Consider the following 27474-nt stretch of genomic DNA (forward strand, 5'->3'; position numbering starts at 1 on the left):
ATATAGTCTTGTTTCTTGATGTATCTTCTGAAAGCATCTACTGTGCTTTGTGTTTGAAGGTACAGTTACAGATTCTCTGATGTACCCAAAGATATAAACATGGTTATTGGAAGACAGGACTGAAATATTAGTGCCATTGAAAATAACCCATCACATATTTTTTCTAATGGTAAATTTGATAAATGATGTGCACCTCAAACATTCTGAATTTCTTTACTTTGTGAAGAAAATTACACTCTCAGCATCTGCTGTAACAAAAGAGAAAAATAATAACATATTCAGCTCAGACAACGTGACAACCTGCAATGAAATGAAATGACTGCATTTGTTTTGAATAGATACAGATGAATGAAAATGGTCCATTTATTACAAAGCCACATTGTCTTTTTTAAACTATGTTTTGATTTTTTTTGGACTAGTAATTGTTCAATGGAGCTACTATTTGAATGTACATGTGTGAGAAATTCAAAGACTGCTAAACAGATCAGTACAAATTTACATTGTGTTTATGTTGCTTACTCTTTGTTTTCCAAAATGTTTCCAAACCATGTCTTGTTGTAGAGTGTGGCCCTGAATTAAATGAGCGTGATTCATAATGCAATGTAGAGACTATTCATGACAATTTGGTATCAGATTAAGCTAAAGTATATGACTATTTTTGCTAGTTCAGTGTGTCCTCAAATACTATAAAACACAAATTAGTAAAGTTTTTTTTAACAGACCTTTCGTACCAAACATATTTGAAAACTTTAATTGCTTGAAGAAAGCTATGGAAGATAATGACCCAACATGCCAGGCAGGAAACTTTGTTTTGTTTTTACTAGAAATGGGCCTTACTGGATCTGGAAGTGGAGCCAAACTTACACAAAGTTTGTGGAGTTCAGATCTGGTTTTCTGGTAGATCCTTCTGATGGAGATGATGATAGTCACCAAGATTGTATCCAGGTCTGAATTTCCTCAGTGTTCAAATGGTTTGGATTTGATGTTCCACTAAGGGCCAATATTTACTTGTCTATATAACTTACTGTAGTATTCAGTGAGGAAAGTGGTTATATGGCAACTAATATGTGGCAGCATATTTGTTATTTCTAAGACTCTGGAGAGACAAGATAAGTGAGGTTATATCTTTTATTGGACCAACCTCTTCTGGTGAGAGAGACAAGCTTTCAAGCCACACAGAACTCTTCTTCAGGTCTGGAAAGGGAACAGAAGTTGGTCCAATAAAAGATAATACCTCACCCATCTTTTCTCTCTAATATCCTGGGACTGACATTGCTACAACTACACTGAATACAACAATGTAAGCTTCTGGGTGCATTCTTATGGAAGCCCCTGTTAATATGTAATGTAAGAACTAATGAATGGAAAATGTTACTAAAAAAATCATATGCTACTTTTGTAATAGTTTTAGTGTTCATTATATGGAAACATTAATCTCCAGGTTACCAGAATATAAAAGTATCAAGTCATTTATGATTGAAAGTTACCACCATTTGTTGATGATCTCTCCCTTAGTTTTTAATATGCAGGTGTCCATGTTTCTGCACATCATGATCATAATTCGTTAGCTGAGTGGAGAGGCCAAGGACTGAATGGGCATGGAGACTGGATTAACTGCTCAGCCCTCAGATGATCCCTTCAGAGTCAAGCTGAATTAAAGCAAACTGTAGGGAAGCTTGCATGATGTGCACTATGCATTCTGTACTTGTCACCAGCATCAACATCAATGAAATAAAAAGGGGAAATTCATTAAGAGGGAAGGGAATTGTTAAAAAAACCCAAACCAAATGAGACAGGCATCCAAAGCATATAGACTATTTGGACATTCCTTTCTGTGTCACCATTTTCTAATAGAGCTCATGTTATCTTTATTGAATATCCATGAGAAAATTGCAATAACATTATGATTTAACAGATCTTCCCTTAATATTTAAAACTGAAAACTGTGTTTATTTTTCAGAAATCCTCCCCCTACTTTGCTACACCCAGAAAAATGGTGCAGAGGATTCAACCACTTCATTTCACAGTGAGTTTTTCCTCCATTTAAAAACTGCTTACTCTACAAGGCCTTACAGTGTGACATGAAACCCTGAAAGCAGAATTTACTTGGTTCACACAGTTGTTTTGCTTGGTAGAAGGTTATAACACATATGATCATCTCATAAATTGAAGACTGCATATCATGTTTTGAAAACTGACCAGCTCAGTTTGATCTCTTCATGCAATTTGCTTAACAGCAGCTGTGGACTATACTAAGTTGACTAGCTTCTTGACTTGTGATGGACCCAGGATGAATTTATTAATACACTTGGTTTGCTTGATGGTTTAGAGGTAAAGTTTGGTGGTATAGGAGATCTAAATGTGGTAGCAACATATGGACTTGCCTTGCAGGGAAGGGTTTGCTGAAGTAAATTCTAGGCAATTAAAATCAAAATGAAAAAGGAGAGGAACAAAGCGGTTGTCCTAACCCCCTTCCATCCAACCTTGGATACCTCTAACAAACCAAAACCAGCAGAAAATATTAAGTTAGGGACTGATGTGTTATCTAGGTGCCACTCAGCTTCAGCATGGGATCCTCAATAAACCAAACTCATGTTTTGTTTGTTAGTACAAGTAAACTAAGAAATGCATAATTTATCTTTTATCATCAAATCTAAAACTCTTATAATAACTTCCATTAATAAGCAAATATATGATATAATAGAGGTCTATAAAATCATGATGGATGTGGAGAAAGTAAATAAGGAAGTGTTATTTACTCCTTCTCGTAACACAAGAACTAGGGGTCACCAAATGAAATGAATAGGCAGTAGATTTAAAACAACCTGTGTAACTCCTTGCCAGAGGATTTTGTGAGGGCCAAGACTATAACAGGATTCAAAAAAGAGCTAGATAAATTCATGGAGGATAGGTCCATCAGTGGCTATTAGCTGGGATGGGCAGGGATGGTGTCTCTAGCCTCTGTTTGCCAGAAGCTGGGAATGGGCGACAGGGAATGGATCACTTGATGATTACCTGTTCTGTTCATTCCCTCTGAAGCACCTGCATTGACCACTGTTGGAAGACAGGATACTGGGCTATTTGGGCCTTTTGTCTGACCAAGTATGGCCATACTTATGTTCTTATGTTCATCATATCTTAGGACTTCATTCTGCGCTAATATGCCCTTATGTTATCAGATCCTTATTGATTCAACGCTATTCAAGTTACTTAATGCTTTAAATCTCTTATTCCTGGTGCTTCAACTGAAACAACACTCCTCAGTTTTTGTTTTTTCCCCTTGGCTTTGAAAACCTGGCTAGGTCCATTCTGTACCTGTGCCACAAATAATGTATCCAGAAATCTCTTGAACTAGCAGTGGTACATGAACTGAGTCTGACACAGACTTTCTGAAGTTGGTCTTTTGGGGCAACTTCCCATTTTAGGAGGTTGAAGATTAAGGACTTGATCCAAAGCTGATTAAAGTCAATGGAAAGACTCCTATTGACTTCAGTGTTTTTTGGATCAGGCCATAAGGTAAGGCAAGGTGCTGGCTGACCTACAGATGGTATCTACTACTGCTGAAAACTAAAGGAGATTTTTTTTGCTGAAGTAGTAGAACTCTGTGCATTTGGAGCAGATAGACCCGACCTCTTTTTCTATGCTACATGTGCCTGGTTTAACTAGTAACTATGTAGTACATTGTGATCACTGATTAATTACAAAGGATAAAAATCTTCCAAGTCTGCAATGGATGATGGCTGGCTTTTCTTCCATATTGACAGAGAACCCCTAAAATGTGAAGCTTGAGGTGCTTGTGGCGGGCAGCCAATGTTTGGGAGAAAATCATCACCGATGGTCTAATATTCTGTTTGTGTTGTGTAGAGACAAGGCAGTTGGTAAATATGAAAACAAAATTCAACTATTTGATACATCCTGCTTCAGTGTTGTCCTCCACACGCTTCCTTCTTGGTGCCTTCATTCTTGGAAACCCTTTCAGAGCTTGGGAACAATACAATAAATTAAGCTTAACACTTCCTGACCTTTATTCAAACTTTTAATTAAATGTGAACACTGAAATCCAATAGGGTATAAATAACTCTATAGTAGGAGTCAAGGTTTGGTGGTTTATATATCCAGTGTAATACTTGTTTTTTCAGTTTTTTGATATCCTAAAATTATACGTTTGTAATCTGATCAATTTTAATTATTTTTTCCCAACAGCTATTCTCCAAATTCGTTGAACCTGCTTTTTGTTCTTACAGTAACATACACAGTGAAGCAGTAAAGTGTACTAATAAGCAGTGTTTTAAGCATAAATGATATCTGAAGCAATACAACAATTGTAATAAATTTACCAGTTTTGTAGTTTCATGAAAGAGAACATTGGAATGGAATTTGCTGTGACATTGCCACATTTTGTTTACTGGTTTGCAATCTCCCATAAGAGGTGAATTACGAAACATTTTTACCCAGGGTTCAGTTTACATTAGTAAACCTTCATTTTTTTTATAATAAAAACATCAGACTATACAGCTGTGAACCTTTTAGCCATTACTGATAATTGGCTCATTTATATGCATTAGTTATGCATTTGTCAATGCATGACTCATGACAGCTTAGTTATGATAAATTAAAAGTAATGATTATATAAATTCCTTACTGCCTTTTGTCCATATGTTAGGACCTTGCCTGATGTTTCTGTCACCCTTGTGATGAGTGGTTGGCTTTGTAGTAATTTCATTATCTACTTCTCTCCTGATGGCCAACATCATTTGCATAACAAGCTTATCTGGTTCAAGTTGTGGTCCAGACCTGTGTATTGACACAAAACGGAGCATGCTGCTTCAGCTAAGCATACCTTTGACTTAAGTTCTGTTGATACAGTGATTTCATCCTTGCCAACACTGGCAAATTTAGGCAATGTAGTTTCTTTTCCATATTTCTGTGCCTTGTTCAGAGTAATAGCGGTGCTCCAGATGTAATGCCAAAATGTTCTTCCTGTCCTGAGAGCCTTTTGTATTCTAAGTAGTCACTCACATATCACAATAATTTGTAAAACTTCCAAGCTGGAAGGTGTAGTGTTTTTCTCATCTAGCTTTTGAGCCGATCGTAGGCAATAAAGGTACATTACTTTTGTTAACATGAAATCCACAGAATACTAGTACAACTTGAGTTAGTGATTGTGCTGTAAAATCCCAGTGGACACAAAGCACAGGTAGTTTTTACCTGGATGTACATAGGTGAGGTCAAAACTCTCTCCCTTCCCTCACCTAGTGTTGACCTTGACTAGCTACGTTGAGGTAAAAACTACAGCACCTTGTCTCCACTAGGATTTTGCAGTGATATAGCTAATGAGATAGTTAGCTTGCTGTAGAAACACACCTTGTTGGTGGTGAAGACATAGCCTTTATCAAACCATCTCAGAAAACAGCAAAATGGCATGTCATTTCCTATAAGTAGGTTTGGAAGGATTAGATTTTATTGGTAAAGTTGGTAAACATTGATTTCATTGCACACTCACAAACTGAAAATATATTCCCATCAATGATGATAAAAATTTACAGATAGGCAAAGTAAGAAAAATGCTGTGTGAGAGCTGTGGTTTGATTTAAGGATGTTTACTTTGTATATTTTGACATGTGATGTGTTTTAATGGTTATAGAGCTTTAGCTTTTTGAATCTCAGCATCTACTGTCATTAAATAATTGCTGTCTGACCCCCTATAATTTCCTGCAACTGTGAAAATTTGATAAAAATTGGAAAAAAAAGCTTAGAAATAAATATCGATATCCATCAAAATAATAAAAATCGAATTCTACCAAGCCTATCTATAAAGTTACTTAAACAACTGCATCGATAGCCACCTTGATACGTACTAAAAATGATAGACTTTTACCTATGTTCATTCAATTGAAATAAAATCTCAGGTTTGAAAAGTTCACTCCATCCTATGACTGTGAAAATTTATGAGGCTAAACTTCTTTTTTTGCAGCTGCAACATTAACGTATGTCCTCATATGATAACAATTTATGTCGAGCACCATTTACACAGGTGGTGTTTCTGAATTCACGCAGGAATGTTAATATGGTAAATGGTAAAATGAGTAAAGATACAAATTAGTTTAAAAGAGTTCAAGCACCACATATAATGTTGCACTGTCTCTGGAAGTGGCAAGAAGAGTTAATATGTTCTTGGAGCAGAAGGCTCCAGTAACCTTTATTTACATTACATCAGAAAATGGTCATTTTAATTAAAATGAGCAACGTTCTCTCCAGGGCCAGGCACCTCCTTTTAAATTTATTCAGCCAACAATTAGCTATTATGGCTCCTGAAATTAATTTGTCTCTCTCAAGCTGCAGGGAATTAAATAATTAAGAAACTCAGGGAGTAGTAAGCTCAAAATGTAAAATTTCAAGATTTAGGGTCTCCAGCATTGAACACAATAATAAACACGTATATGATCAATGACTGATTGTAAAAACAATGGAAACCGGATTTCCTAACTTTTTTAATTTAGAGTTTTGTATTACGTTTTCATGTAAAACATGATTATAGCCATGCATCACAAGGTTGAATTTCAGACTGAAGAGTAATTTATATCTCCTAATTGATCATCTAGATCCTAAGGGCCCTATTTGATCTCACTGATGTCTCATTTATGATCTCAGTTTTCTGGCTGTAGGTCACAAAAATGTGACACAGAGAAAGACCATATTACTGTATTTTCTCACTTGGGATGCGATGTACGTTTGACTTGAGAAACTTGTCAGTTACTCAGTGGGAGGGAAGAGAGCAGTGTTTGCAAATGTCAAAAAGAGAAGGAGATGCTAGAATTGGGGTAGCAGGACAAATGAGTAAATTACTCATGTTCTCCACTTCCCACTTTTCTGAAATCTTAGAAAATCTAGGTATAGAATAAGTTTAAAGTAGTCCATGTTCAGCAGCTGAACCTGTATCTCATTAACCTGGCAGTATTGCAGAGGTCATATTTTCACACACGGGAGCTGTTTTCAGGGTGAGGGGGAAAAAGAGTATTCAGTGAAGTTCACTGCCTTCAACTAACCAGAGAAGAGACGAGTTCTTTAATGAGAACTAAAAGATCTTTAAAGAGATCTAAAAACTTTTAGGGGTACCTTGTTTCCAATAGAGTATACCACTTAACACTAATGTTGATGCCGCAGTAGTTTAAGAGTGCTGCTGATTCTCTTCGTGTTTCACTGGGCTTATCCTATTGCTTTTCTCAGCTGCCCATTGCCACAGAGTACCAAGAAGAGCGGGAGGAGGAAGATAGGCAATACTAGGAATACTGAGCAGGATGAGGGAGAGCATAGTGCCAGTCAGACAAAGGAAATGCAAGAATTGCCTGTGAAGTACCAGTTTCTTTCATGTCTTCCTTCTTTAAACTCCACTCTTCATTGCGCAACCTGCCAAAGAGTCTCCTGTCACACCCACCAAGATGTTCTTGCAGCTCAGCTCAAAGCCTAGTGGCTCACAATACTCTGACTACTTCCATCTTTTCCTTTATAGGAAAGAAAGCCTTAATTGCAGCTGCTCAAAGTCCCAGTGCTTCAGCTGCTGAGACCCCCTTGAGAACCAAGGTGCCACATGCTACTCTATGGTGCATCCATTCTTAAGGCTTGCTCTGGGAATGCATTAAGTGACTTTGAAGTGTTTTTAACATTGTGTTTTCACTAGAAAAGAAAGGTCTTAGCATAGTGCTAGACAGAGAGGGCTTAAGAGATGGTCAAGAGGTGGAAATCAGAGGAACACAAGGATGTGGTGAGAGATCAGCAATTTCAAATATCTCTATACCAGAAATCCTGATGATATTGGCTGTTCCTGAATTATTTCTCCAATATATTGGACACAGACATTTTCCATGAGCATTTCTACAATGAGTTATGTAGATTTTCTTTCCCCTCACCTCACACATATTTTTTCATTCACCAGAGAATACTGCAAGGAAAATCCCAGTTGTCTGATACCTCTTCAGGATGTCCAGACACTATTCCAGGAGATCCTTGTGTTTCAGGATCTACTATACCTGGCATTTCTTTTGGAGGATTCAACTGTGATTCTAATGCAACAGAGAGAACAGAAACTCTACATCTATTTCTCTTCCAGTAGCTCTATTTTCAGGGGAAGATTTAATCCTTTCAAGTCAACTTGTTCTATCTCCCATAGATAGGCTAGAGCATCACCAACATAGGATCCAGCTTTTGTGTATTATATATTTTTGCAGCACGAAAGAGAGAGAATTAACTAACAATGAAACAGTGATAGGACAAATAAAGGCCTAAAACTGAAAAGAAAATATAAACTAGATAATCGATCAGAACCTCCTCCCTGATAACTGCCCCTTTGCATTGTGCTGGCAGTGAAAGGAGACATCAATAATGCCTGTCTCTTACTGCTAGATCTCAAAGTCCTTTACAAAGGAGGTAATTATTATTATCCTCATGTCACAGATGGGAAAACTGAGGCAAGGAGGGAGAAGTGACTTGCCTAAGGTCACCGAGCAGTTCAGTGAGAGAGCCAGTTATTGAACCTGTCTCCTGAATTGCAGTTTGGTGCTGTTACCACACTGCCTCCTACAGAGACTTGCCATGTGGCGCAGATCTGCATGCCATCCCTTCCAGCCCCTGATGTATACATCATGTTTGGTGTGTGGTTGTGGGAGAAGCATTGTTTCATAGATTCATAGATACTAAGGTCAGAAGGCACCATTATGATCATCTAGTCTGACCTCCTGCACAACGCAGGCCACAGAATTTCACCCATCCACTCCTGCGAAAAACCTCTCACCTATGTCTGAGCTACTGAAGTTATAAATACTGACTATGTATCTGTACTTCAAATGTAGTTACACCTGGGTAACGCCCACTAAACAAGATGCTTTCAGTCTAAATAGCTGGTTGTAAAAGGATCTATTCAGGGTAATGGGCCATTAAAAATACTAGGCCTTAGGAAAGGCTTATCTCCCATCTGGTGAACCTTCCTGAGAATGCTACAGACAGCCTGTGAGTGATGGCTGCTGTGACTACAAGGACATGTGACCAGGCCACATGATGCTGGACTCCATCTTGGGATGTCAGTATTTTTCCACAAACTGCTCTGGGAACCAAGCTTTGGGAACAAAAGGTTCCCACCATATGCAAAAGCTATACAAGTCAGGGAGTAACATCATCTGGGGTTCTTCACTTCCCACACAAGAAGACTCCTGGAAACACGTGAGGAACAAAGACTGAACTGGGGGAAGGGCTGGGCCCAGGCTAAAGGGATTTCTAGCCTGTGTATAAAACACCTGTGGATGCCAAGCTGTAAAGCAAGTGCAGCTTGTCCCTTAAGAATCTGAAGCCTGCTTGTATCATCTCTTAGGGTGAGAGACTGGATATGAATTAGCAGATTATCTAGTATATTAAACTTAGTTTGAGTTTTTTGTTTATTTGATAGGCAATCTGCTTTGATCTGTTTGCTATCCCTTATAATGACTTAAAATCTATCTTTTGTAGTTAATAAACTTGTTTTTTGTTTAATCTAAACCAGTGAGCTTTGACTGGAGTGCTTCGGGAAAATCTCTGCTTGATTACCACAAGTGTGCATGGTCCTCTTCATATTGTGGGAGATGCAGACTGGGTGTTATATATGCTGGCCAGATTTGACCAGGGCAGGATGGTACTGCTGTGGGGTCCCAGGCTGGGAAGCTGGTGATTAGGGAGCCTGCATGTAACTGCAGCTGGGTGTGGGACCTGTATGAATGCTGGTGAAAGTGCAGGCTGGAGGGCTCTGCAGCTTTCACAGAAATACAGTGTGAGAGGGAGCCCAGGCTGGTGGGTCAGGGTACTCAGTGGTACCTCATTTCCAAGTGGCACCCTGGGGGGAACCCATCACACTCACCATTCAGCAAAGTCTATACTCAGAGGGGAGTAGCAAGTGGCCCATACAAAGGCCAAGTTAACCTGTGCTAGGCCCTGTGGGGTTGCAGGGCCTGTGTGCTGGGGAAGGGCTGAACACACCAGAGTAAAATATAGAGGGTTGGGATGGGTGATGGATGTGTGGGGGTAGGGGCTCTCCCTTGTGTGACAGCTGGGGGTTAGGGGTGGGGCTGTGGCTTCTGGACATACAATTAAGCTCCAATGATTCTTAGCTGGCATAAGGGCCAAACTGGTCCCTTGCCAGCCTCAGTATGGGGGGGTTAGGAGATATAAAGGTGGCATAGCTCAGCCAGACCCAGGGACCAGGGACATTGACCTTGCTAAATCTTTTTCTTACAATACATTTGTTGTGTCGTGTGTAGAGATGATACGTATATTCCTAAGTGCCAAGTGGTTATGCTCTCTCTAGCTACATCTACATTTGAGCTGGGAGGTGTGATGACCAGACTGTGTAGACGTACACATGCTAACTCTCCTTGAGCTCGTGTGCTAAAAACAGCAGTGTAGCCAGGGTAGCATGGGCAGCAGCTCAGGAAGCTAGCTCTGGAGAAGGAGATCCAGCTGGGTACATACTCAGGTCGCTAGCCCAGGCTGCTGCCTGTGATACAGTACACTGCTATTTTTAGTATGCTAGCCTGAGCAGAGCGAGTGCGGGTCTGTCTACACAAGCTGGGACTCTCACCTCCCAGCTGAAATGCAGATGTGCCCTGTGACTGGTGCTTGTGGGCTCAGGTGGCACCTTTGTTGGATTTCTTCCCACAGGACTTAGAATAAAAAGAGGCCTCATCTGTACTGCATGATGGGAAAAATCTCATTAAACACATGCTCTTCTGATGGAGAGGAGATATAAACCTCCTTTGTCTTCATTCCAGCTGCATCCGATTTTAGCAATTTATTGTCACATTTGGAATTTGTTTTCCTCGCTGCAACTCTAGCCCCTTATATGCTTCATCTGGCAGAAATCATCTGGGTGCCACAATGACCTGGCAAAAAGGGGAGCACATTGAGAGCCTACCAAGCTGAGGACAAAAGATACTTCTTGTAATATTAGGTCATCAATGACCTATTGGTTCTAGGGAAGAGAAATCTGAAAGCCAAATATGGCCGTGAGTGTCTGAGAGGAGACACTGTGCCTGAGGAAGGAAAAGGTGAGCTGTGACTTTATCCTGACTTCATCATCATATATTCAACAGGATTTTCAAAACCACATCCTGTTAGCCTAGCTCTGCTTCTGTTGAAGCCAATGCTAAAATTCTCAATGGGAGCAGAGTTAGGCCAGCAATGAGTGTTCTGGAAAATGCCATCTGTTATTTTTAAATCCCTCACCCTTCAGAGTAATGTCCACCTGTGTGTGGCGAGCCAAAACCACATGAGATGTTCCATAGACATTTTTTTTCAAAGCTTGCAGATGTGGTCTCTTATGGTTACACCTTTCTTTATAATTTCACAGTAACCGAGCTTTTCTTAGCTTTCTAACATTTGTTGGTATTTAGATTACATGATGACCCGTGATAAAATCCAACTGAAAGAGGACTTAAGAAAATAGTTGTTGACATTCCAGTATTAGAATATTTCTCTCGTCATTAGGGAAGATTAATAATTTATGGTATTTGCTACCAAATGGCAGATCAATGCAGACATAAATGTGTTCTGTGCAATAAAATTTATATTATGCATGTGATAATTGACCATTGTGTCATAAATTCAATCCTTTATCTTGGTTTCTGATTGTAGCTAAAGGAAAAGTAAAATATGTTATTTCTCTTGGTGTGCTGGTTTGAGATACAAGACCTATTTAACCTATTACATACAGTCACAGAGTGTGCTTTTAGTGATAGGGCATCGGTCTGCAGCTCTGTAGACAATAATGTCTGTATCGTCTGTGCCCTTTTGAATTAGGACTGAAACAGAAATGTTGTAGGTAAATCTGCCACCGTTTTCCCTTTATTTTTCAAAACAGGAGTAGCAGTGGGGGGATGGGCAGGAATAAGAACAGGAGGCAGGGAGGCCTCAGAGAAAGGAACACATCATCATTGGATCATTATTACAAATGTAATTCATGATGTGCCTGTTCCCCTCCACCTGTCTGCTGCATGTGACTAACCAGCATCTGCCAGAGAGCTCCATGGAAGACAGAGGCAGGGATGAGCAGTCAGAGGCAGGTGGTGTAGAGAGGGAACAAAGAATAGAAAATTAACCACTTAGCAACCTTCCAAAAGAGCTTATTTTTCACTCCCAGCTACTGGGAACCTGATGTTTGATCTTCTTCAGTGTTGATAACAGGGAAGTATTAACTTAATCAGAATTCTTCTTACGAGTGTGATAGAGATGATAGTGCTGATTGTTAAAAATTTCTTTTTCCTGAAAGGGTTAAAATATCTTTGATGAGGCTTTGATATAATGGATCGTGCCAGTATGCTCCGTGCTATCCTTAGGCACTCATTGCCACTCAGTGTCTGTTCACTTTAAAAAATGATTTTATATGGATTTAAAGCTGGTGAAAAATGCTGGATTGATGATACTAGTGAATGACATTCTTTGTTTCTCCACAGAGCAGGTCTGTAGAGTAGAACATGCTTCCCCACAGCAATCTGCCATTGCAACTCAGCCATTATTTATTATTTGTATTATTGTACCACCTACAGGCCTGGGTCCTCTTGTGGTAGGCACTGTACAAATATATAATGAGAAGACAGCCCCTGCTCTGAAAAGTTTACTATCTCAGTGTAAGACTATAGACAACAGGTATGTACATCAAGCAGATGGGGAGAGCACAAGGAAACAATGAGATGAGACTGGTCAGCAGGAAAAACATTGGTTACAGCAAGTCACCTGGGGGTGAAAGAGAAGATTAATTTCAATGCCTTAAACAATCCTAAATCTCACCCTTGAGATGTGCCCTAAAGGAGCAAAATAATCCCAACTGTGTTGGTGGTTTTCGTGATGCACTGTATACATCTGGGCACTAGGAACTGGACTGAGCCCACCAACTCACTCCACATAGTCCACTGGAGAGCCCCCACTTTTGGTCACATTCTGTACTGACTTGAGTCAAATCCAAATTGACAATTTAAAAGTGAAAGGATCCACATCCGATTTAGTCATTCCCACTGAGATTATAACTGAGCTGAATAGAAACATGTAGCCATAAGCACTTCCATGTGAATTTTATTTTCTAAAATTGTTCCTTTTTTGATAAAATTCAGTAGAATCTGCTTTACGGTGAAGTAGCTTCACTATAATTTGCATGTGACCCTTAGTGGAAAAGACCTAACTGGTGCAGGGCAACTGCATGAAAGCCCCCCTTTAATTTTCCATGCAAGAAAGGCGTCTGTATTCTGTAAGAACCATACTTGTGTTTTTACAACATGCACATCTAATAGATGTGTATTTGCAGCCCGTATAAGATGTGCATGCAGTGAAAGATACAGTAGGGCTTGTACAGGATGCAGGAGCTCCAGAAAGGTTGGAAGAGGACATAGATGAAGCGTGCTTTGTCCTGCTACTGCTACTGTGGGATCCCAGACTCAAGAAACACTAGCTCCCATAGTTCCTTACAATCTAATTTACGCATCATTATAAAGGGAGCTTAATTCCTTGGAATGCTTTGACAAAACCCAGGACTTCACTTTTTGTTCATTGCGGGTTCATTTTCACTAGGAGTGAGATCCTTATAAGTGGTTTCCACTCTATTTTTTCTTAAATGGCAGCACAAATCCATAGAAACTAAAAGAGAAGAAAATGCTAAGTATCTAATGCAGTATCTTTTTGTGTGAGAGAGAGAGAGAGAGAGAGAAAGAACTGCAAATTTCTTGTAAGCACACACATGTAACTGATTCAAGTGCTTGGAAATGTTTGAACTGTCATATAGACCTGGCTTTGCTGATCTTGCCTTTTAGTGTTTTTCCACTTTACAAACAGCAGGGGTTAGCCAAAGGCAGATTAACTGAGCATGATCATGCCTTGGATTTTATTAATTTTTCAGTTTTGTTTTGGGGGCTTAACCCTTTGATGTGTATTTTTAAGACTTTTTTTGACCATGCAGAGTTATTGAAACAATAAATATTAAAAATAAATCTTACCCTGAATCATCAAGGTATTGCCAAGTAGTACTGAGATGTAGTAGCTAATGTATTCAGCAATTGACAATGGGCAAACTTGTAAAGGTTTGCCACTGTCTTGGACTGGGGCGTGGGTGGTCAGACCTGGCAGTTGGAGCGGTGTCGGTCAGAGTTGGGACCAGGACACAGGAGTCTGAGCTGAACAGGGCTTGAGGAAGGCTAGAAACAAGGCCGGCACAGGAGCAATCACACCTGCTGGTGTAAGCATTGAACAACATCTGGCCAAGTGCTACTGCTGGTCTTAAGAGCAGTTCTGGCTGTGCTGCTTGGTCAATCAGGTGATTTGGCCAATGAGGAATTTTGGCTACGGTTGGCTACTAGCTGACCCTGGGCCCAGATGCAGGCCCTCATTCGTGACAGGTTTGGCTGAAATTTATTCAGACTTTGGGTGCAGAACTATCTAAGCCTTGTTAGCTTGCAAATTAGGCTGAGACACTGGCCTTTCTTGCAACATTATGGCCCTTCTACCTCCAGTTCTGACTGGATCCAGAAAGTGCACTTTTTGAATCCCAGGAAAGTTTCTGTGTGAACTGGGGCATTTCTTATCACAGCTGGACAGGGTTGCCTATCCACAGGCATTTAGATATCACATTGATGGATGCAGTGTAAATGCCTGGATAGACAGACCCATAGCAGTGACTGACACTTTGGTGAGTGTAATGTGTATCTGTTATGACTTGCTGTGTGTGCACGCATCTTCTCACAGGACAAGATATATTCTCTCTGCTGCAGATTCAGTTACAATTTTGTTTTCTGCTGTACCTGCTACAGACATCTGCAACACAAAGACACCCTGTGATCTCTCATGGAAACCTTACTTTTGTTCCTGTTTTTGTCCACTTAATTTAAATAAAGGTCATTCTGCATTTTGTGTATCTAAAAACATAGTACCTTGGATTAAAATATTCTTGGAGGTATATTGTTTTGTCCATGAAATGCTGGAAATAAAATAAAGTATGCCTAAAAATATGTATGAGGTCTGGATCCGCTCACTTAATCAATTTTTTTTAAAGAACAAATTTGTAGCTATGGAGGTTGTAATCACTCTGGTGAAAAAAAAAAGAATTTCAAAAAGAAACACTAATGCTAGTCTAATCAGCTTTGGCTGGAATAATGAGGGGCATTAGTAATTGTTTTCTCTTTCTGAGCTTACAAAATATTCAGACCACCATTGGTGCTCTTATAAAATCTATTTCATTCCATTTATTCATTAGTAAATATTTGTTCATGACTGCTGATAAATAGTTCCCCCTTTCAGTCATCTGATTTGCCAGTTGCAAATGGCAGATTACATTGTTGAGACAGAGCAATTCCAACAATGTTATCGTCCAAATGCAAGCAGCCAGTGAATTTTTAGAAGCTATCTTAGACAGGCCTATGTGTGGGTGTCTGCTCTTGTTCCCTGCTAATAAATGCTTCATCTTTGCCAGTAATTGTGGCAGAATGGAAATGGTGCTTAGGAGCCTGGCTGTGAGATTGCAGCAAATGACTGCAACCTATGTTTAATGTAGTGACACTAATGAATTCTGAGAATTAATTTTCAGCAAAGAAAGCATGATGGAAGATACTAGAATTTCAAATTAAGTAATGGATTGACTTTCGTCAAGGCCAACATGTACAGTGTTTGTTTCCTTTTCAACCCTACTTACTTACCCCTCTTTTTATTTTATAGGCACACATACCAAATCTGAACAACATTTTAGTGTATCTTATATGACACACATCTTGCAATGGATTTTTGAGCCAATTTGTACAATGAGAAGTAGAAGTCCCACAAGCTTGGACTTTCATTTATAAATTCCATGGGCCAAACAAATTTAATTAATTTGCAGGTGCAGTAGGCTTGGTGTTTTTAGTTGTAGTTACAGTACAGTTGATGTTGGACTGATCATGTTAATTAGACTAACTGTCCAAATTGGTCCTAGATGAGTATTCAAATAGGCACCTGAACATATTTTAGTTGAAGCCTTTTCTTACTTCAGAGAGCAGTTTCCTTAGTGATATGAACTTTTAAATATCTTTTTGATAATGCAACACACATTTTGATATGTTCTTGACAATAAGGCAGACAGGACTGTGGTTGGTCCATAGCTGCCTCTGAGCTACGGTCTTTTAAAAACGTATAAAAGAAAACACTTTGGGAAGTAGCTCATGAGAATGTTAGCAGAGCCAAACCATGCGAGCAGTGTGCGAGGATACAGGACTTCTGCTGTAGGGCATAAAGCCCAGGATTTTAATCAAGAAAGTGGTGCTAGGCCTTCTGTAGATGTTCATCTTTTAAATGTCTCTGTATTTCAAAGGTATGTGCTCCTGCTTCTGCATACTTTTTCCTGACTTTGCCAGATTTCCCCCCAGGATTTCAATCCTTTTTAAATATTCTAATACAGTTTCCCTGCCTAAAAATAAGTTATGTGAACATATGGAGTTTGTACAGTCCAGTTTCCATTGTGAGTTGGAACACACACTGCTGAATGGCAATAAACGCAACAGGGACAGGGTAGATGATCTGCAGTCAGATCCGCACAAGCTCAAAGGTCTCTCATAAAGACCCTATGCAGGACTGGGGACTAAGGCAGAGAGATGAAGCCTAGTGTACCAGTTACAAACACTGGAAGTATCCCTACTAGTATATGTCCACTGGTTAGATAAGGAACTACTGTACTCAGTAGTTTACTCTTTATTTTTCCACATACTTTTTTCCTGTCTGACCATGCAACTCAGTGCAACCAATATACTGAGATCACCCTGTGGCTCCTGGCAGAGGTTGGGCCTAACATACAAGCTGAAGCTCAACAATCTCCAAGAGTTATATGTAGCACCACATGTGAAAGATGTCTATACCTCGCATAGGTGGTGCAAGATACAGTGAAGAACAATTCAATGTCTTCTTAGTAAGAAACTTCTCCTTTTCCTCCGGGACAGGATCTGCCAGCTGGCCTCAGCCCTTCATCACCTCCAGACTGATCAACTGTGTGTCATCAGTCTCTAGTGTGATGAGTTCATGAAGTTTCACCTTTAACTCAAGTGAAGTCCTAGATGACTGCAGATTTGTTACAATATCCATGACTTTTGATATTTGGGAATTTTTGCTTGTCAGGAGAGAGTGGTAAACAGCTGAACAAACTTCTTTATAAGCTGCAGTGTGGAACAGTGAGGCTTCACAGAATACAGCAGTGAAACAAAGGGCCAGAGCAGAGGATAACTTTCATTTCCCTGTTGTTGTTGTTATATTAATATTATTCATCGAGTGCCCCAAGTATGTTAGGCACTTTCTATTTATTTAGTTAATTAGAGTTATTAAAATATTAACACGAAGGATACAATCTTAATCTTCAGGCACCTATGACAGGTTATGGAGACAATAACAACACTAAAATCTAACAACTGACCCCTCTCGTAAAAGTCAACCTCTCAGTAAAGAGTCCCTGAAAACTTCCAGCTACCATACAAGCTTCAAGCCACTCTCTCTACAAAACTTATGGATAAACAATAAAATAGGTCCCAGCTCAACTGCTTGCAGTCTAAATAGACAAAAAAGAGACAAAGGAGAGGGGAAGAGTGTTTAACATACACTAAAATTCTTGCTAAATACAGCCTCCAATAATGATTGTTCCCAGTCATGTCACATTATTTATGACCCTTTCTCCAGCAACTTGCCTACAATTTATCCCATGTCAAGTTGTTCCTTTTCTTCCTCACCATCCCTCTTTTACCTGCAGAAACTGAGTATTCTGTGAGGTAAGTCCTGTTGACTTTGGAGGGTGAGGACATGGTTCATGGGACAGTGAAGTGTGTCTTTGATCATCTGATGAAGTGAGCTGTAGCTCACGAAAGCTCATGCTCAAATAAATTGGTTAGTCTGTAAGGTGCCACAAGTACTCCTTTTCTTTTTTTGATCATACTGTTGCTGCTTTCACTGCAGTTCTAGGTTGCTTCCTCCGGGTGGGGGATTTTTATAGGTCAGCCTATGTGATGTGCTAGTGGTGACTCTGCCCTCCCCTGCTTATTAGGAGGCAAGAAGAAAGGCAGGCATTGGGATCCTGGTGTCTCAGAGGGAATCTGGACCAAGGTGGGACCTTTGAACACAAAAGGTGAAATCCCAGCTCCATTAGCAAAACTCCCATTGACTTCAGTGGGCCTGGAATTTCACCCAAAATGATCATTTAAAAAATATTCTTTAAAGAGTGGAGTTGGTTTACAAAGATGGTGTGGTGTCTCCAAAATGTGTCTGTCATTTCTGACATTTCTACCATGAATTTCAGGACCCCATCTGGGAGAATTGGCTCCAGAGCTTTATACATTTTTCTGACTATTCTCTCCCCTATGGGAGCATCTAAATCCATAGAATAATAGAAATGTAGGGCTGTGTGGGACCTTGAGATTATCTAATCTATCCCCCTGCACTGAGGCAGGACTAAGTATACCTAAGCCATCCCTGCCAGGTGTTTGTCTAAGCTGTTCTTAAAAACCTCCAATGACAGGGATTTCACAACCTCCCTTAGTAACTTATTCTGGTACTTAACTATCCTTATAAAGTTTTTCCTAATATCTAACCCAAATCTCCATTGCTGCAAGTTAATCTGATTAGTTCTTGTCCTTCCTTCAGTGGACATGGAGGACAATTGATCACCAGCCTCTTTATAACGGCTCTTAAGATATCTGAAGACTGTTACTATTTGTTACCCCTGAATCTTCTTTTCTCAAGATTAAACATGCCCAGGTTCTGACTTTTTTTCTTAGGTCAGGTTGTCTAAACCTCTTTTCATTTTTGATGCTCTCCTCTAGATTCTCCCCAATTTGTCCACATCTTTCTTAAAGTGTGGTGCCCAGAACTGGACACAGCATCTCAGCCAAGCTCTCATCAGTGCTAAGTAGAGTGGGACAATTAGCTCCTGTGTCTAACATTCCAGAATATTTGACTTTTCTGCAACTTCATCACATTGTTGGCTCATATTCAATTTCTGATCCACTATAACACCCAGATTCTTTTCTGCTGTACTACTGTCTAGCCAGTTATACCTCATTTTGTCTTTGTTCATTTGATATTTTTCTTCCAAAGTATAGTGCTGTGTACTGATCTTTACTTGTTGATTTCAGACTAATTCTCCAATTTGCCAAGGTCATTTTGAATTCTAATCCTGTCCTCCAAATTCCTTGCAACTGCTCCCAGCTTCGTGTTATCCCCACATTTTATACATACTCTCCATTCCAGTATCCAAGTCATTAATGAAAATGTTGAATAGCACTGGATTCAGGACTCAGGACAAACCCCCTGCAGGATCCCACTAAAAACATCCTCCCAGTTTGACGGTGAACCATTGATACTTACACTTTCAGTCTGGTCTGTCAACCAGTTGTGCACTCGTATTATAGTAATTTCATCTAGACCACATTTCCGTAGTTTGCTTTGAGAATGTCATGTCAAAAGCCTTACTTAGATCAAGACATTGCACATCTAGTGCTTCCCCCGTATTCACTAGGCCAGTAGCCCTGCCAGAGAAGGAAATTAGGTTGGTCTAGCATGATTTGTTCTTGACAAATCCATGTAGGCTTTTACTTATTACCCTGTTATTCTCTAGGTGCTCACAAATTGATTGCTTAATAATTTGTTGCAATATCTTCCCCGGTATTGAATATAGGCTGACTGGAAATTCCTTCAGTAGTCTTTGTGCCCCTTTTAAAGATAGGCACTCTATTTTCCCTTCTCCAGTCCTCTTGGATCTCACCTGTCCTCCATGAGGTCTCGGGGATAATCGCTAATGGTTTCCAGATTGCTTCAGCTAGTTTCTTAAATACCCTAGGATGAATTTTGTCAGGCCCTGCCAACTTGAATACATCTAACTTATCTAAATATTTTTAACCTGATAGTTCTCTATCCTGCCTTATGTTCTGTCCACCTTGTTGTTGTTAATAATAATTGTGTTAAGCATTGTGCTTTTTAATTGCATTAAAAATGGGAGAACAAAACAATGCCTCTAACTTCTATTTTTTACTATATTTTTGTGACATTTACCAGAATCCGTGACAAAACCACAGTATAGTGTCGGTAATTTTATAATATACTACATGCAGTACCATGGACAGTTGGATGCTTCAGCCCTGGGCCATCCCTACATGTAAGACCATCTATCAGCGGCTCTAGGCCTAGTCAGCAGAGTTTCTGTAGACTTCCAGTGGTGTAACTCAGAGCAGAATTTGTCCTAGTGTCTGCAAGACAGTAAGATAAAAAGTTTCCATGCTATTAGTGCTTTTAACAGCACTTTAGCTGTCCCATTTCTTGTGCAGACTTCACTCTAACCCTATTGCCTTAAAACAATTGGAATGTTGTCTTTGAACCTAGTATCGTCAAGGGTGGTAAACTTCAAATGAATTCAATATAAACTTTTCAGTACCAATTCCCCATGGTAGACATTTGAAATAAAGTTAGTCACTAGTTCTATTAAATAAGGAATATGAGACTTTGAATACCTGCTTGTTTTGTGTTTTTCTCTATTTTCATTATAATATTCGCTCTCCTTTTACACAACTCACACACACAAAAGAGAAGGGTATACATTTAAATGGAGATTGACATGCCCAATATTTTATATGTGAGTGCATTCACTTTTAAAAATCACGGATAAAAAACAAAAAACCCCAAAACAAACCAAAAAGGACTCAGAACATGTAAAAGACAAATGATTGATTTCTTTTCATGGCAGGACAGGAGTGGTATTTATAGCTCCGCAGTCAGAGGAATGGAGATAATGTAGGTTCTGTTGGTTTAGTTTGTCTATCAGGAAGCTCCAGTTCTAACAGATAGCAAAACTCCCCTGACCAATTGTAAAACTGACAGAACATTTTACAGGCTGTCTTTTCTGGACTAGATGAAGGTCAACGAGAAGGGCTGTGAAAATGGTCCCGATGAACCACAATTATTAAAATTATTTTGAAAGACAGATGTTGCAGGATTATTCTGGGAACCAGGCTTTAATGTTCTAGAAAATATTCAAGGTGAGGCTGAGCTTTAATAATTTGCTAGTGCATTTTGTAATAAACTAAAATGTATAATGTTCTAGATATAATTTTAAAGTCTGCGGATTGCTATTGGTAGAGTATTGAGCGCTATAAAAGGTATGAAAGTTTCATTGCACTTTTTGTGTAAAATGGTATCCTCTGCTTGACAAATTTTCTCATGTAAAGGAAAGACTTCTTTAAATGTATATTTAGTGTAATTGCTTCATGAAACATTGGTAAATATGAAGTGTAAAACATTTTAATTTTAAAGCATCTATTCAGACAATCTCATCTTGCACTGGAGTCCAGTAGGAGTTCCCTGAAATGATAGATATATGCTAGGATTGCCATATATACTGTAATATAGTTTTTCCTTTGCTGATTCTCAAATGATCAAAAGGTTATAATCACAGTATAATTACTGAACTAAATAAAATTGAACAAACTAATACAAAAAGAAATTAAAGGACAGTTTTGAAAAAAATATGATAGTTTAAATGCATTTCTCTATTTGGAACATATTATTCCAGCTTTACTGTACTGGCACTGAATTATACTTCTTATCATGGCTTCCTAGATTTTAGATCTTTGACAGTATGCTATGATATTTATTAGTTAAGCATTATTCCATGTTAATTTCATAAGCTCTGTCTGTTTGCTCATTACGAGATCACCTGACCCTGTCAGCGATTGAACTTGCCCATCCTAGTTAGCATTTAAGTCTGAGTCATTTGTGTCTAGTCTGATCTATATTAAGTAGGTTTACTAATTTACCTGTCAAGGTTCTTATACTAATACCCATCACCATAGCATGTAAGAGCCCATTGAAAACATTCTTAGTTTATTAAAAACTTGGCATCAAATTGTTCTGACCAGTGTTCACTTACTCATTTATTTTTTGGGGCTAAATCCTGCAGTCCTCACTCAGTCAGAATTCCCATTGGATAATATGTAGGAAATTAATTACTCCAGGACTTTACTCTTTGTTCTCAGATGAAAACTACTTTGAATGGATACTTCAAACAAGACTATAGTAAAGCTGCAAACCTGTACTTTATGCTGTTTACTCTTTTTTAAAAGATTGACATATGTTTACTGGTCCAAGTTCTGCTCTGTTACACCAGTGTTATAAGTGTTAAGTAACTCCATTGAGTTAAGTAATGTTATTCCAGATTTACACCACTGTAAATGAAAAGTGAATGTGGTCCTCTCATATAATTAATAATACTAATAAGTAGAAAAAGCAATCTGGTTTCTGTGACAGAACTGCCAGAGAATAAGTCAACAGTTTAATGTTCAAGTCAAATTAAATGATTTTGTTATCAAACAGCATGTACTGTATGTGTAATGCTATTGCTCTATTTCCGCAGGTGTCTTATTAAGGATTTTGAAAAGCGTCCTTCAGTCACCCACCTTTTAGAGCATCCATTTATTAGACAAGCCCATGGTAAGGATATGTCTCTGCAAAAACAGCTGGCTGATCTCATCCAAGCACAAGAACAGCTAGACTTTGTAGCCAAAATAAGGTACTGTGCATTGCATTATTCTGCAGCCTTCCTCTGACTAGTCCTGGAAGCACAATTTAAAATGCTTAATTTTCAGACATTTATTACTTCAGATGATCACCTACATGCATTAGCAATTTTATTTGTATTAAGTGCTGCATGCCATATGAATGGAGAAATAATCTTCCCACTTGTGCCTTTATAACTTATTTTATTCAACCATAACATGAAAACCACACTATCTTTCTCTGTCCCATTTGACTTTGTTTTTATATATATTCATTTAATGCATTTATCACTAGTACTGCTAATATAGGGATTTTTATTGAACAGTTAATAAGCTATTTACACTGAGTGGATAGAAATTCTGTTATGTTTTGGTAGCAGACCTGAAAGTATAAACATGAGCAGCAAAGTGACTATCAGAAAAGATTAAGAATTGAACATTTTAAAGTTGTTTGCAACTTGGTTAGCTATTACTAGTGAGCGGGGAAGCCCTTTAATACTTAATATGATTGTTTTGCCTGTGGATTAATAAGAACAATTATTTTTATACAGCCTAACACTTAATTTTTAAAATGTGGTGAAAAAGAGCAATGAATGTTCGTCATCAGTAGAGGGTACTTTTTTCCAGCATCCTTTAAGGCTGACTATAAGAAATGTCTCTTGGTTTGGTTACTGTCCAGAAGGTGGCAGGATTTCACTGTTTTGAAAGTGAATTTAAATGCAAATGAACACACCTTCCTATGCTCAGCAATCATTTTGTAATATAAAATTTGTCTAGTACTAGATAAGCTCAGGCCCATTGTTATAAACAAATACCCACTAATGTTGATGAAGAAAATTAAATGTCATGATTCATGACTCATAAAAATGTATATACTTATATACTGTAAGAATCTGCTGATTAAAAAGGAAAAGCCTAAATGTACATGTACAAGTTAAAATACTGGAATAGCTAGAGGTTTCAAGGTGAATGTGTCTTCCCTATTTTTCTGCTGGTGGAATATTAATCCCTCATCTAGCCCAGGCTCACATCAGAACAGTTTCTGCATTATCTCACCTCTGGACCAGACTGCCTCTGGGTAGAGTATGAATAGGGAGTGGTGGGGAGAGGCACAAGGAGCCTTCCCCAACCCAGTTATGCACCATGCAGAAGATCTAGACTCACCAGTGTCCTTCCGATGCTTGGAGGAGCTCAAAGACTGCATCCTCCTTGCACGCCAAGAGTTTCTACAGAGGGGATGAGGAAGAGTCAGGACCATGGCCATGGCCCTTTCTCCATGCCATCTCATAGAGCTAGCTGGGAGTGCTGTGGGGTGCAGGCTGCAATCACCCAAAAGTAAGATGCAGCATGTGAATTGCCCCTGTATGCCTGGGAGCTGGGGGAGGGATTGTGCCTGTTAGCCCATGTTTGTCCAGCATAATCTAACTCTCTGCCTGCCCTGCTACTGCCATAGGTACTTGGCTCCATGTTAAATCAGTTCTCCATTATGATTAGTCAAGTAACCTAATCAGGAAGAAGAGGTGCATGAGGCTTTTTTTAAACAACTAACAAAATCATCCAAAGCACAGGAGTTAGTGGTGATGCAGGACTTCAACTACTTAGACATCTGTTGGGAAAATAACACAGCAGGGCACAGAAGTTCTTGGAATGTATTGGAGACAATTTTTGATTTCAGAAGGTGGAGAAAGCTACTAGAGGAGAGGCTGTTCTAGACTTGATTTTGACAATAGGGAGGAACTGGTTGAGAATTTGAAAGTGGAAGGCAGCTTGGGTGAAAGTGATCATGAAAGGGTAGAGTTCATGAGTTTAAGGAATGGTAGGAGGAAAAACAGCAAAATAAAGACAATGGATTTCAAGAAGGCAGACTTTAGCAAACTCAGGGAGTTGGTAGATAAGATCCCATGGGAAGCAAGTCTAAGGGGAAAAACAATTGAAGACAGTTGGCAGTTTTTCAGAGAGATATTAAGGGCACAAGAGCAAACTATCCCACTGTGTAGGAAAGATAGGAAGTATGGCAGGAGACCACCCTGGCTTAACAAATGATCTAAAAATCAGAAAAGAGTCCTACAAGAAGTGGAAACTAGGTCAAATTACAAAGGATGAATATAAACAAATAACACAAGTCTAGCATACCCTCTCCACCCGGTTACCTTCTTTAATGCCAACCTGCTTACAGGTTTTGATGGACAGGTCTGGGTTCTTCTGGGTCCCGCCACCCACTCAGCAGGGTGTATCTTCTTTATTTTTTCCTATGAATTTATTTGGTGGTGGCTCCACCCCCCTTGCTTCTTCCTGGCAGGGTCACCAGAGCAGCTTGGGAGGAAAATTCTAATCACAGGGTAATCCCATTTACTTGCCAGATAGTTGGAGACTTCCAAGAAATAACACAAACACGTGCAATATATTCAACACAATAATTATATTAAACAGGAGACAAATATAACATAACAGGGTAAAACACTATTTTTAGGTTCACTGGTGCCCACGCTGCTAATACCTGTGACTTTCCCCAGTCACGTGACTTGATGTAGCAAATGTAAGATTAGTGTCCTGTTGGTACACATATTTTGTTGGGGCCCTTGATGACCTATGACCACAAAATTCTTCTCTGCAGTGGTTTAGCAGTGTGGCTGACTGGGTTCAGTACAGCCCAAAGGACTCGCAAGTGGGAGAAGGTGGTAAATCCCTCCACAGGTTTAATATGCAGCAGGTTATAAAAACCCCAAACCCTTACTCCCTGGCTTGAGGACACAGTTCAGTGAGTAGGGGGTCCCGAAAACAAATTCCCTGACGGATTAAAAGATGGTGCACTCACAAACTCCATGAATGATCCTCAAGTTCAGAGATGACTCTGGATTCCTCAGTTGCTAAAGAGGGGCTGATTTCTGCTGGCAGGGATCCTCTTCAGGCAGGAATCAGGCTGCTTCGGTCCCAGGATTTTCCCTCACCACAAAGGGGTGCAGGGCTCAAGGTGCAGATTACACAACTGTACTAAAATCCAAACTGTAGTCTTCTAGCCCAGCATCCAGACACACTCACAGCAGGCAGCAGCCCTGAACTAGCAGAAAGAGCAGAGCTGAGCATGTGATGACTGGTCTCACCTAGGGAGCTGGGGGGCTAATTCAGCCTGGCTGGGGAAGTTTCCCAGTAAAACTCTACAAACTGGGAATCATCAGTGGAGAAGGAAAAGCCCAGCTGAGGGATCTTGCTTTCAGGTCCCTAAGAAGACATGGTTCCTGCTCCAAAGAATTTACAACCTGATCCATTCCAAATACATTAGATACAGAATTTGTTGCCATCTTTAGACTAATCTTTACCAACATCAAAAATAGTTTGGCTTGTCAGCATAAAGCCCTGCCCTTGGGTCCAGACACACAGATGTAAATATGCACTTCCCACCTGCTACTCCCCTTGAGTGGAGGAATCCTGGACTCTATGCTATGGCCAGTGCAGCTCAACTGCAGGGAGGGTTAGCAATGTGCGACTGATCAAGACCAGTAGCAGATTACTATCCACCTCCCTAAAAAACACAGGAAAGGTGGGAAGGAACCTTAACTGTTTTGGGACACGATTCCTTCCTTGCGCTATTACTGCGGCAGTACCACCACTAGACAGGGCAGACTGAAGAAGCACAATTTAGGCCTTAGAGACAGGAAATAGCAAGTGGAAATTTTCAGAAAACTTGAATCCACAGGCTGCTTAGTATATAATCAGCTTAATCTGCAGCAAGGCAGATTTAGGGTAGATATTGGGGAAAACTTTCCAACTATAAGGGTAGTTAAGCACTGGAATAGACTTCCATGGGAGGTTGTGGAATCCCCATCATTGGAGATTTTTAATAACAGGTTAGACAAACATCTGTCAGGGATGGTCTAGCTACATATAGTTGGTTCTGCCTCAGCTGGGGGGCGGGGTGAGGGGATTGACTAGATGACCTCTCGAGGTCTCTTCCAGCCTAACATTACTATGATTCTGTGTTTATTAGTTTCTTATTAAATGAAGTACTACTTCTGCTGAGTATTGTGAAAAAAATACTTCAGCACCTTCAACTCCCTTCTCTTCATGTGCCAGTATAATTATGCTTGTATCTGTAGTTTTCACATGCGTCTGAAGAAGTGCGTTTTTTTACCCACGAAAGCTTATGCCCAAATAAATCTGTTAGTCTTTAAGGTGCTATCGGACTTCTCGTTATATTTCAACACAGTATAGAAATAATTTTTTCCTCTGCATAAGTCATATTTTCCCAACACTACTATTCATATTATACACACACATGCTACATTACAAACATAATTAAAGTTGCAAAGTCAGATTTTAGCTGTTAAAATCAAAGAAGTCTCTACTGAGCACCTGTGAACTGCACATATTCAAAGGTTTATAACTTTGCAAAATGTGGGTGGATTTTCATGGGGGTGGCAAAAGGCATGTCCCAGACACACAGCCCACTCTGCTGGCAAATTTCAAGTCCCTGCTCCAAAGCATAGAGGAGCTAGAGCATTTCAAAGAAAAGGTCTGAAGAATTTTTTAACATCTCAAAACAATGTATTCTTCATTAGCCTTGTTCTCAGAAACAGTTGGCTGAAATTTGCCAAAGAAATTCAGGCTGAGGAAGACACCTGGCATGGAAAATTTCAGTCCAAATGGTTAAAATTTCACAAAGATATAAGCAAGTGACAATAGGGTCTTATAAGGGGAGTTAGTTTGGAATGTGGGTTTTGGTTTGGGCTCCCCCTGTGTGACACAGACTAATAATACATTGTATATTTATATATGGTCTATCTGGGGATCTCAAAACTCTTTAAAGCTCTAATTCTTTCGGGCATATTTTTGTTCTGTGTTTGTACAGCACGTAGAATGATGGAGCCCTGGTCAATGATTGGGGCTCTTAGGGCACTACTAAAATACAAATAATAAATGAATAATAAAA

The 27474-nt window shown here is 39.5% G+C and overlaps 1 protein-coding gene across 7 annotated transcripts in view; it reads left to right on the forward strand.

Moving 5' to 3' along the window:
• The window catches only part of MYO3B (myosin IIIB), a 341188-nt gene that overhangs the window by 107866 nt on the left and 205848 nt on the right, over positions 1-27474 (forward strand). For all 7 annotated transcript variants that reach the window (XM_048870184.2, XM_048870183.2, XM_048870181.2 and 4 more), the window contains 2 exons: positions 1961-2026; positions 22406-22561. In XM_048870184.2, coding sequence (XP_048726141.1) covers positions 1961-2026; positions 22406-22561 — 222 coding nt within the window. The remainder of the gene's footprint in view (positions 1-1960; positions 2027-22405; positions 22562-27474) is intronic.

Source organism: Caretta caretta, chromosome 11, assembly GCF_965140235.1.
Source record: "Caretta caretta isolate rCarCar2 chromosome 11, rCarCar1.hap1, whole genome shotgun sequence".
NCBI classification, from domain to species: Eukaryota; Metazoa; Chordata; order Testudines; family Cheloniidae; genus Caretta; species Caretta caretta.